Raw genomic sequence first — 13094 nt, forward strand, 5'->3', positions numbered from 1 at the left:
ATTAATGTATATTTTATGTAGGTATGTATAATATTACAGCTAGCTTTCAGGCGCGCCGCATTGGCAATAACGGGCGGGACCTTATTATACGTAAAATATAATATATGCGCTCAACCGGAACCGAGGTTACATCTTACGGATCTGTTATACGGAAAAGTCCGCTCCATCCCGCTCGTTAGTATAATATTTTAGCAACGGCATAGCGCTACGTACACAGGTATAGTACCCGCCACGACGTCTAGTATATATCGTCGATGATGATGATAATAATGTACCTATGCGTGTATACATATATTATATTATATAACGTTCTCTGCGGAGTTGTTTTTCGACTGGGCACGTACCGTTTGATGCATTTCTATGTACTCGAAAAGGTCGGTCGAACCCCACCATTACCCGCACCCCGAAAACCACCACTATCGACCCCTACCCAAAAAACACGTCGGTTTTCGACGGGAAAAATCGCACGTTTATAATATATACACCATTGCAGCGCTTACCTCGGGGTCTTCGGCGGTGGCGTCCGCGGGGTATTATCCGCGCTCACGGTAATGGATTAGTTTACGATACCGCGTTATAACCTCAAAGGGCCTAGTGATGGCGGTGGCGGCGTACGGATATCCGGAATCGCAGACGGCGGGAGAAGTGCTGTAGTGATGGTGGTATCACGGGACCGTGGTGGAAACAGAAGCGGCAGTCTGGCAGCGCGAAGCCGTTTTCGCGGGGAGTGTATATAATTGATGAATGAAAGTTGGCAGATTAAAACTTTGGTGCACGCGGAAACGATCGGCATTCGGGGACTGTAAAACGTAATTAGATTCGAAAAAATAAAAATAGAAGAAAACAATAAATAAGATTTACCGGAAATCTATTGCTGCTCGTCTCCAGCACCGAGTCTCATCGTCGTACACGGCATAGAATATATTTAGTTATAAGTTATAACATACCGCATGTATCATGGCCCATCGTAGGTTTTGATCAAATGTTACACGTCCACACCGTAAATATATACAAAATAATATCCCTACATTTATATTTCCATCGCCATTTTTTTAGTACACTTTAATTATTGCCTATAGAAAATACTACAAAAAATAACTTATTTTTACTGCATCGAAAACATTTTTCTTTTAATTTTATGAACATTGAGATGCGCCCTTATTTTCCTCTATATGTATAATATACATTGTATATATATATATATATATAGTGATATAGTGAGATTATTTCGTACGTGTATTGAATGTGTGTGTACGCGTAGTAAATCTAACCAATTTATATAATGTTCAACGAATTTTTACCACAACGAAAACACGGAATCTATATTGCAGTATTTACAAGATTTTCAGACATCTTTAAATCTTGTAAGATGTTTAAAAGTAAGGAAAGTGGTAGAAATCGAAATAATATTTTTACATTGCTTTAAAAAAAAAAATATATATCAATAAAACCAGTATATTCAATTTTCGAACATCGATATTATATATTATCTGATACCCATATAATTTATTAATATATAACGTGTAAGTTTATCACGTCGGTAATATATGTAATAGGTATTCAAAAAGTTTTGAATCGTACCCGGAACATCCGTGTATTTACGTTTCCTTGCTGATTAAACACCCTATAAAAGTACATAAAACAGCAACAGTTTTTCTACTGCATAACTTCAATAAATGCGACGATTTATTTAAATATACATAACATAATATTATATATTATGGATCGGCATGACCTTTAAGCATTTTTTTCTTTGTATTTCTCTATAATATAATAGTAAGTACTCGTACTTCGTATTATAAAAATTGTTCAATCGTCTATACCTGCTCACTGCACACATATATAATAACCAGGTTTTTATTAATAATAGTAGTGCTTTTGTAGCGTAAACGTGTTTAATATACCTACGAGATTTATATCAGAGAATTGTGACTCTAGATTTCATTTAGATATTAGAAAAAAAAGACGCATCGATTTAATTTATACATCATTGTGTGTAATATCCGTTCGCTTCTATATCACGTAATATTTTACTAGTTTTCTACGAATAAAAATGAAAAATAAACTGTAGTATAATAATATGTTATATATTATATTATTATAGAATGTATAATGTTTCATTTTCCGACTCCAGCGAACGGGGAACTCAATCCATCTCATACCTGCAATAACGCATAAATAAGCACGCGTCTCCATTGTACCTATATACACTTATAAATACTACCTATATACAGAAAAAATTGGATTTTCACAAATATTGTTTTTTGCTCGGAAATATAGTCGAGCCGTTGTAATATGGCTAGTACATATAGTGATTGGCCTACATTATATACCTTCCGCTGTTTACAACGCAGCAACCGAGCTAATTGTGAGGGTCGGTCGTCATACTCCACCTCCCCTTGATCCCGATACAAGCACGTAATTCGCCAGTGCATAATGTATAGATAATATACAACATACGCACGTGATAATAATATACAGCCGCGGCTCCTTATGTATGATTCAACAGCGATCATATTTTATTCACTAAATACGTAATGAGTAATTTTGAATAGACGTGCGTCTTCGCATATATATATATATATTTATTTATTTGGTGTGTGTACACGTGTATCCCCGTAGGTATATGTATGTACTATGTATAATATTATTATAATATGTATAACATTATTTAGCCGCGGGGTGAGAAAGGGTGTACGCGCCGAAAGCGTATATACCTATAGCTCGTCCGTAAGTACGTATCGCATCGTTGAGGCGCGGGTTTAGTTCGGGTCGGCAGCTGGCGTGCACGATGTCGTTTTATACCGCGATATATCTATATCTATATATATATATATATATATATATATATATATATATATATATATATATATATACGTGGACGATAGAGAGTCCCTTTATACGCGAGCGCGTTAGAATTACCCAAGTCCCCGACCACATACACTTAAGCGTAGGTACCTATTCATAAATAAATATATATATATATATGTGCGTGTGCCGTATACACTCAGTTTTGTGAGCGCCGGAAGATTGACCCCGCCGTATTAAACGGGCCCTCGATGTTAATTTCAGTGCGAAATACAATTATATGCATATGTACGTGTATATGTCGTCGGTTTCAAAGGCTACATTTTCGTGTACGCCTAACCCGTGTTACATATATAAATCGGCGACGCAGGTATACACAGTGGGAGGCTCCGCCGCGTAATAATTATGTATAATATTATGTTGTATGTGATTCGAGGAAATTGTTTAATATTAATTATACACCCGTTTCGGACAAACACCCTGTCGGGTCTTAAAATCACCGGGCGGGGATATTTCTTGTAGATTTCGCTTTTCAGTGCCCGAGTTGGACTCGAACTCGAGAGATATTTTGACGTTAGGAAATGGACGAGCGGAGTTAGGAAAACGCGGATAATACGCGATTTACAGTATTATACTTTATTCAAACGAGTGGGGGGGATCTCCGGTACATGAATTATTTCGGTCACGACGATCCATCATCGTTTTTGGATTGTTCTGGGCGATTTTCCGCCCATAAATAATATTGACGAAGCGTATATACCTATAATGGGTTTGTTAGATTTCATCTTTCTTAAATAAGATTCGAGGTGCTTCACCGCAGGTAAAAAAATCGAACGCTGCTTGTTTTATAGTATTTAAAGATTTTATTTTAAGAAGGTTTTGTAAAATTGCTTTATACTTTATTTCGGAAGTATTATTAGCCATAAAATCAAAAAATTTCAAAATACCAATACGTTATAGGTACTCGACCCGTCCAACAGTTATTATCTCGCTTACATTTTTGGTATAATGATACCTTTATATACGCGTGAACATTTCATAAGTTTTCGATCTTTGGGAAAATATGATTAATAATTTTTACGCGTCTCTGTAAAGTTTTTAAGGTAAAAATTAATTTTATGAAATTATTTCATACGGTAAATGTTTAAAAAAAAAGTTAGTTGAAAATTTGAAATGTAGATTAGTGTGGTGCTGCAGTAGTATTGTCATAAAGTACAGTGTCGGTTAATTCATTTTTTATTATTATTATTATTATTACTATTATTATTCTTTAAATGAAACTTTCTCCTCAGCTCTATATAGTTAATGGTTATTCGATTTTTTTTAAACAAATTTAAATGTATAATCAATGTAGACTATTGTGTTGAATATTTGTATTGTATACGTTATGATGAACTGTAAAATATATAGGTATGTATTAATTTCGTGTTTTAAGGGTTGTAGATACCCGCGAAACCATATTGTGGTGGAAATATCTCGCTTTATTATACAATATTTTTATTACTGTTGTTGAGTTTATTCTTTTACCTCAAACATTTGTAATTTATATTCATACCGGTAAATTGAAAATCAAAAATGTTATGGAACGCGTATCGATCATTCCGTACAATATACATGCATTGGTAACTACTTTATTTTTATCATACCGTTTGTTGAATACGCGCATGTATGCCTGAAGTGTATATTCTCTTCAGTAAACAAATTACATTTGCCCGGAAAAGAATAATATGTTTATGTGTACATTAAATAAGTTTCCAGTTACAAAAACGTCGGTAGATATATCAAAATTACATCTGAGTTACTCGTTGAAAAATTATATGTTTAAATGTCCGGAATGATAATATATTTTAATATTGTTGCTAATATCTTAAAGTTTTGAATCGCCGAGAAAAAAATTAAAGTTTACTACTATTGTACGCCACAGTTTGTTATTAGAAAATAAAACTTCGTACATAATATATGTATTTTGTTAATATTAAAATAATCATATAACGCATGTCTTTGGGTATATAGATTAGCAAGTCTTAATAGAATTAAAAAAAATAAAAAAATTGATCATGTGTATAAATTAATAAGAGTTCAAATACGCGTTTATTTTTTTTTTTTTTGTTTTCAGGGTAGAAAACTAATGCGAAAAGTTTTTGCGAAAACATTCGCGAGTATTTCTTTTTTCGGCGTTTAACTTAATAATGAAAATTACTAACATTTCGCACAAAAAAAAAAAAGCGACTACCCTATGTATACCTATTATATTATACGCACGTAGTGGGTAAATACATAAATTAATTTATTATTTAATTTACTTATAATATTACTATATTTTATTATATTATAACGCTGTACAAAGCGCGGTCCGGGTAGAAAAAAAAACTATTTTACCGGTCTTTTCATTTATTCTCATAATTGCGGCCGTTCGTGGATATGTGGTGCAAAGGTTGGCACAATAAATTTTACAATATAATATTATATACTTTAACGAAAACGTAACGAGTTCGATGGTTGGTATACGAAAGAATCAGCGACGTGAAGATAAAATAAAATTGAACACTTTTGAATGCATATTTATAATATTGTCTGAATGCTGCACGTGGTACTAATAGACGTGCATATTATAATACAGTTCACCGACATAATACTACAATAACAACAAAATAATGTATTTTTTTTTATTTTCGCAGATATTTTCGCGTTACGGCAAGGTGCTGAAAATCGTCACGTTCACCAAAAACAGTGAGTACCTACATATAACTACGTAATATACTCAAATATATTAATATATATAATATATATTTATGACAATAATGTCGTTCACCGGACAAACACATCTGTGCGCATAATTTGCATATATATTATTATCATGAAGATATATGTAAGACGCAGCAACTCTATTTTTGGAAAAACTTTAACAATTTTATATCGTATAATATATAAGCTACACACTTTTACTGTTTTTAAACGACGTTTTTTCTATGTCTTACGTGTTTAACTATAAAACATTAGCCTCTAGCAGCTAACGAAGAACTTAAATTAAAAATTTGTTACTTAAAAATAAAAATAAGAGTAGAAACTTAGGTATACTTAAAAGTAAATTGACGTTTTTCTCCAGTAATTATAGATACGTACGATAGATAAATACGTAATCGATTGAAAAGACGTTAGACATTTAAAAGTGAAAAATCGCCTTGTTGCTGCACACATATAGTAGGCTAAGCGATCGCGGTAGGTACTGCAAAACATCTTTTTTCTCTTTAGTCCTTCCGCGAGGACATGCGTTATTTATCTCGTCCCGGCGATCTATCAACGCCGACTCGCGAAAACGTGCGTGCCTTTGAGAATAATCCTTTTCTCCGGAAACAATATAATGCGAACACGGTTTCATCATATCAAGAAGTTTGTGTTCGGTCCCGCGGACAATTAATCATATCTTCATTTTGTTCTCACCCTCCGCGTAGTAAGAGTAGCAGGAGTGTGTATTATGTTATATACACTATGTATATATGCAGTGTTGTCGTCGTACATTAATTAACGTTGTGTGCTATATACGCATTACCTAACCCTACTGATCTACACCCCCGCCAGCTACCACGTCACTAAAAAGGGAGATATTTTCTTTAAAAAAAAAAAAAAAAAACGAAAAAATGACCGTTTTTTTGATATTTTTTCGTACCTATATATTTTTTCATTGTGTGCACATAGAAAGAAAAAGAAACGTTTAGCACTATAGTGTTTTTCCGTTTTGCAAACTTTTCCACCCGTGCACCATGTATATACTGCACTCAAAACAATACAGGAATCTCTTTTGTCAACGTCTCCGTCGCAGTTTTTCCATTAATTTTGTGTTGGAATTAAATTCGCACGCGCAAGTGTAGAGTTGTGTGTGTGTGCGTACGCAAACCTGCAGTACATAAAGATTTGTGAATAAATTTTCCCACCATCCTTGTTTACAGATTCGTTCCAAGTGTTGATCCAGTATCCCGATGTGGTAACCGCACAATCCGCTAAATTGGTAAGTGTTCGACGGTCGTCGGTTTAAATATATAATAATATGTACTATAGTGTGTAAAATATAATCATTAAACAATAATCAAAATGTAATAAACCATGTTGTGATACTAATTGAATATTAAAAGAACAAAAAATTGAAAAAAAAAAATACGTTCAATACTAAAACACACCGCGTATGCCGGGCACTTTTTTTTTAAACCATGTCTGACACAGTCATTGGACGGACAAAATCTGTTCCATACCGGCCATTTGTTTGATCTGTCGCATTTGAACAACGTAAGTTCAGGACCATTCGTGTACTTCTATAACCAGATGTACATCATGCACGTGTATGTGTGTGTTTGTGTGTGTGTGTGTGAATTCTTACTTTATACTATTATATTACTTTAACTATTTTATTATACACTCCTCCGTACTATGTACTCCCACACCACACTTTTAGCATTTCCAGACGACGATATTTAATGTAATTACTAATTATATAATATAATACCTATATATTCTCCAATTTCGCCCTTGCCCCTCTGCCGTTCTGCACTGAGCCACTTTTTATAAAATCGTAATTGTATTTAGCTCTCGGCTAGTGCTCGTCACCCATATAATATAATGTATAAGCGCGTACCTCGAGCACCGGCAATCGTTGATTAAACGCATTGTTTCCGTTTATTTTATACTTTTTTTCGTTCGCTCTTTCTTTCTTTTTTCTTTTTCTCGTTCTTTTCACACCCCGTGAATAATTAAATTCATTTAAAAAGCGTCTGATTTATTTGCCAGTCGTTGCCGTCGTCGCCTTAATAGGGGGAGATACGTGCTGTCCGACTCGCCGCCGCATAATTGGATAATTCGTTTTCACGCTTTAATTTTTTACCATCGGTTGTTACACCGCTCGTACCTACCTATGATTTATAAACGCTTATCATAGAGAAACTCCTCCTCGCAATCTAGATCGTTCATCCTTAGGCAATTTTACGTATTTAAATATTTTGACCGTGACCACGAAAAATAGCTTCCCATTATCTGAGATGCTAATTATGTAATGTAAACGTGGAGTGTATTTCAAGTTTTTAATTTTTTTCCTCATTATTCTTTCTTCGATTTTCCTTTATATTGGTAGTAATTGTATTGTGTTGTAGAACCATATATATATATATATCTAAATACTGTTAGTACGAGTGTCTCACCGTGTTCGTTACCTTCCGAAATTATTCATTTTATAACCGTATTAACATAATTACTATGTAGTTATTTGAATAAGTATTCTTAAAATATTTTTCGTTTACTTAAACTCGACACAAAACAATTTCAAGATATCACTTTTCAATTTGTATGACTAATTCGCGTAAAATGTCTTTAGCATCGAATTACTCATTTTTGATGCATTATAAAAATGTTTCAACTGTTATACGATTTTATTATAAGCACCTATTATAGAATTAACCCAGTGAGACACGGTACATACAATTTATATAATACTTATTATACTTGTGTCGTATGCTGTGTCTACCTAATTACGCGAAATCTAGTCAATAATTTTGGTATGAATCACTGATACAACAAGTACCGTACAAGCTTAACATTATATATACATCCTTGTGTATAATTCAAAGGGAAATAAATAAAACTTAAGTAGTACAGACATGCTAGAGTGTGTACGTTTATTATCGTTTTTCTAAGTGACTGATTGCATACGACACTACATTATACAGCTAGTATAAATTTATATTCCTTATAAATAAATAATTATGTAACTTTTTCGATACTGTTATATGCCGTCGACTAATTGTTCGTTGTTTTTTTTGGGGGGGTTTTCCTAATTCACAATTTTCATTATAGTCACTGGATGGCCAAAACATTTACACATCGTGCTGCAAACTACGTATCGAATACTCGAAACTGTCCAGTCTGAACGTCAAATACAACAATGACAAGTCGCGGGACTACACCAACCCGACGCTGCCCAACGGCGACAATACGGTAATGGAAACGCTGGCGGCGCTTGGCGTGGACTCTGTGGCTGGCAATCAGCTGCTGCCACATCAGCTCAGTCTATTGCTTTCCGGCGTCCCAAGTGCCGCTGCTGGACTTCCGCAAGCCCGCCGACAACTGACCACCGGCGCTGACCATAGCCGACTTGCAGGTTCGTACCTACCTTCAGATAATTCGATAGTACCTATAATAATGCTATTCATCATTGTTTTTCAACCATTGCTCCAACGTTTTTTTATAGCATTTAAAAGGATTCATCTTTTTTAAATAAACGATTACAAAAAACTAGTTACCATCTATTTTTGTATATATGTGAATCATTAAGCAAACGATTTTTGTTTTAGACGTTGGTTTACTAAAATTAAAATTAGACTAAGTAGTTTTCAAATCATTCTTATTTGAAATAGGTATATACTCAAAGTAATATCAATAATAATAGGTTTAATATTTAAATATAATTTTGTAAATATTTCTAAGGGCATTGAATCTATAAGTAAACTATAAGTTCTTCGTTCTTGAAAAAAAAAACAATCGTCATTTTCATGTCTGCATCCCAAAAGAATGTGGTAGTGACACTATTCGAAAAAAAATAATATGAAAATGTCTAAAAGTTTTCAAGTCTGTCAAAATGGTTATATTTGTACAATGATCGTATCCATATCATAATATTATTCTAATAATTTAATTTTTGAAAGACGTTGTGTTTCGTTTCGTAGTAATTCTATAGAAAAAGATTTGAATTTCGAGTAGAAATGTGGAAACTTTACTTATAAGGAAGGGCCTTGCAGGATATTAAATCAAATCTACATTTTACCCACATTTCGATAACTCAAAAAGTGTAGTTTTTCAAGCCATGTCACTATATTCGTTCGAGGATGTGTGATGTCATCGCGTGTAAATTCCAAAGAAACATCATACGTCCCACCCTCGTTAACTCAAACTAACGAGAATTCTAAAAGCTTTGGCGCGCATAATCGAGAACATAATTAACCTTAGAATATTATGATGTGCATTATATCATACGTAGACGTTTATATTTATACGGGATTGATGTATACAGATATGCCGATCTCAATCCCAATATCCTATGTATATTTATTCTACGCTCATGACGTTTGTTTTAAGTGATTAAAAATAAATAGTTTTTATTTACATTTTTGTTTTATTTTTCGGTGGATTTCTCCACTCAGGTACTCGACATTTCATCCACTTCGATGCGAAGAATTTACGTCACTGCCTTAATATAGGTACATATCTACTTACATACTATTGCCATACGCGCACAAAATTATAAATACATATTACATACTCACGATTTTGAACGTGATTTAAATACACGATTTTATGATCAAGGGGGTTTAGGGTTGAATCATTCTCCACAATTATCGTGGGAATGTGCCATTAACTGACCAAAAAAACCTCAAATCATATTATACACCAGAGGTGGCTAGCAATAAGAGACTTGCGAGCCGCTCAATATAATTAATAATTATGGAAAAGCCAAAATGAAAAAAAAGTTAATTTTAATGTATGTTTATGATTATTGTAAAGAAGATAATTAGATATCAATTTTAATAAAATGTATACAATTTTAAACAATAATTAACGATTTAAATTAATAATTAAAAATAAAAATATATTCATATTCAAATATTATATCAAAATCACTATATTTTTTTTTTTTTGTAAATTTTTTATATAAATTAATATTTAATAAAATATTATACTTCTTCGAATACATAAATTTATGAATTCATATTGAAAATAATTTTTTTTATAATTATGATTATATGTTACGATAAGATGCGAGCCATATGAGTCTATGACCCGAGCCGCAGTTTGACCTCCTCTGTTATATATATATTTCATAAAATATTGTACAATATTATTTTCATATTTAAAATCAAACTTTTTTTTAAATTCCCTTACCAAATTTCCTGACTAGGTACGTTAATGCGTACCGTTGATCAGAAACGGAGCGCTGACAATAAAGGTAGGTAGCCAAAAACTCAGAAGTTATATTTTATTAATTTTTACCCATAACATTAATTTTTATACGTTGCGATAAATTTAATCAGACGCGCTGTACACGCGAGCGGCGGAGAGTACTTGCACCGCACGCGTTATTATGTAATTAATAACGGAAACGCTGCACGCGCGCACCTATACGTTTGTATAGAGGCACATGTATGTGTACGAATTCGGACTGTTGAATAACTCGAATTTTTCCGGTGTTATTGTTCGAACGGAATTTATGGGTATCGTTAAATGTGGATTGGAATTCGCCGCGAGATATTATTTACCCCCGACAAAACATTACCCGACATACACTCGTACAAATTCGTTTTTGATGTACCCGCGATGGCGCGCGACCACGGTACGTATCCAGTAATAATAAGGTCCCTCGGGTCGGGTTGGTATACAGTAATGCTTGTAGAACTCAAGGAATGTACCGTAAAATAAAAAAAAAAATCTTTAAAGTAAAAATAAAACTGGTAAAGAACAAAATGAGAACTTTGTATACTTACGTGTGCACGTATGTCGTATAAGCTGGTATATACGTGTATATATATATGTATAATATATGTCCGAAAACTCGTTAAGCTTTGCAGTGCTTAGTGACATATCTGAGATCAATATAATTTTGTTTGTTTGGATTTTTATTTTTTTTAACTAATTTAAACTAGTTAAATTAAACACTTTTTAAGCTTACTCCATTCTTGTCTTATTCTCTGGGGTGTAATTTCATTTCCTCAAGTCTCCGAAAATTCAAATGGTTTTTATTTAATAATTTTACAGATCTTAAACAATAATCAAAAACCAATATAATTTTTAAGCAATATCGATAATGGATTCGACATTGAATGAAAAAAGTAACATTTTTGAAAAAAACCTCCCCGCTTTTAAAATTGTTTAAAATTTTATTTTATTTATAGCTGATTGTTTGATTTTAAATCAACATTAGATTCTAAAAGATATGATAGTTGCCCAGCTATATGCGATTGTAGGTTTTAAACACAAAAAAAATGAATAACAATACGACATTCACTTTGTCCGTTATGGTCGTCGACAAACGACGATTTATTATTAAACATATAGGCGCCGTTTAACAATAATAGAAAATAGAACCTGTCTGTAACTGCAACTGCGGCTATCTGGCGCAGCCACCGAATAAAAAACTCTAATATTTACTTTCCTTATTTTACAGGCAGTCCGGGTATGCTGACCCCGTCGTTCAACGCTGTCCACGGACTTGCTTCGCCGTTAGCCACATCGTACGCCAACTCTCCCGTCACTAGTATGCCGCTCGGATTCACCTTACCCGGTGGTTCGTTGGCGACTGGCACACTCAGACTCCCCGGCCAGATGACCGGACAGACTTGTGTACTGTTGGTCAGCAACCTTAACGAAGAGGTGACAGATATGATTCCGCGCCTTGGCGCGATACAAATACTACAATGTCCATTATTCGCGTCATTATCATAGTGCGCGGCATGTGTCCTTATGATAGTGACGACGACGATGATTATGATGATAATAATTATAATAATAATATATCGTAAAAAAATATTGTGCGATCGCGCGATGTGCTTGTCGAAATATCGTTATATCACTTATCCGAAAGAAACCCTCCGCGGTAAACGTGTGGTGTCCTCGAGCTTAAATCCAAACGGAGATTAACCACCTGTGATTACAGATGAAAATCACATCATCATATTATTATTATGACCATAATTATTATTATTATTATTACTGTTGTTATTAGAGTTTTAATTTTATTTATATTATACATATATATATATATATATATTTATATAATCATTATTGTTCAACTGTGATACTCAAAGAATTCTGTTTTTCTGATTTTTTTTGTTTTTGGCTTTCCCTAACGGTGATGCTACTACTACTACTACTACTACTACTACTACTGCTGCTACTGAAACAAATATATATATATATACAAAATCTGTCTCTGTCTAACTCTGCTGCCACCGGACACACCTTTTAACTCTTTCTACGAAAAAATATACAAAATTAAAAAACTTATCGCTTCGTAGATGGTCACGCCAGACGCTATTTTCACTTTGTTTGGTAGGTGCATATATACTTAACTTATACTGTTAAATTTATTTTCGTTTTATATTTATAATATGCGTAATTGTATTTGTATATCTTATTAGGTTTTTTTTTTTTTAAAAAAAACCTTCAAGACAGATGGAAGGTATATTTTTTGTCAAAATACATCTAACATAATCTATATTCCTGAATCATTATTATTACTTCCACCTGTCTTC

The 13094-nt window shown here is 33.3% G+C and overlaps 1 protein-coding gene across 7 annotated transcripts in view; it reads left to right on the top strand.

Moving 5' to 3' along the window:
* LOC112593043 (polypyrimidine tract-binding protein 2) overlaps positions 1–13094 on the top strand; it is a 177741-nt gene that overhangs the window by 162575 nt on the left and 2072 nt on the right. For 6 of the 7 annotated variants that reach the window (XM_025337269.1, XM_025337275.1, XM_025337270.1 and 3 more), the window contains 6 exons: positions 5487–5538; positions 6756–6814; positions 7027–7089; positions 8647–8950; positions 12008–12213; positions 12858–12891. In XM_025337269.1, the coding sequence (XP_025193054.1) occupies positions 5487–5538; positions 6756–6814; positions 7027–7089; positions 8647–8950; positions 12008–12213; positions 12858–12891 (718 nt within the window). The remainder of the gene's footprint in view (positions 1–5486; positions 5539–6755; positions 6815–7026; positions 7090–8646; positions 8951–12007; positions 12214–12857; positions 12892–13094) is intronic. The other variant, XM_025337272.1, reaches the window with a different exon arrangement.

Source organism: Melanaphis sacchari, unplaced genomic scaffold, assembly GCF_002803265.2.
Source record: "Melanaphis sacchari strain LSU unplaced genomic scaffold, SCAv2.0 Contig19_pilon_pilon, whole genome shotgun sequence".
NCBI classification, from domain to species: domain Eukaryota; kingdom Metazoa; phylum Arthropoda; class Insecta; order Hemiptera; family Aphididae; genus Melanaphis; species Melanaphis sacchari.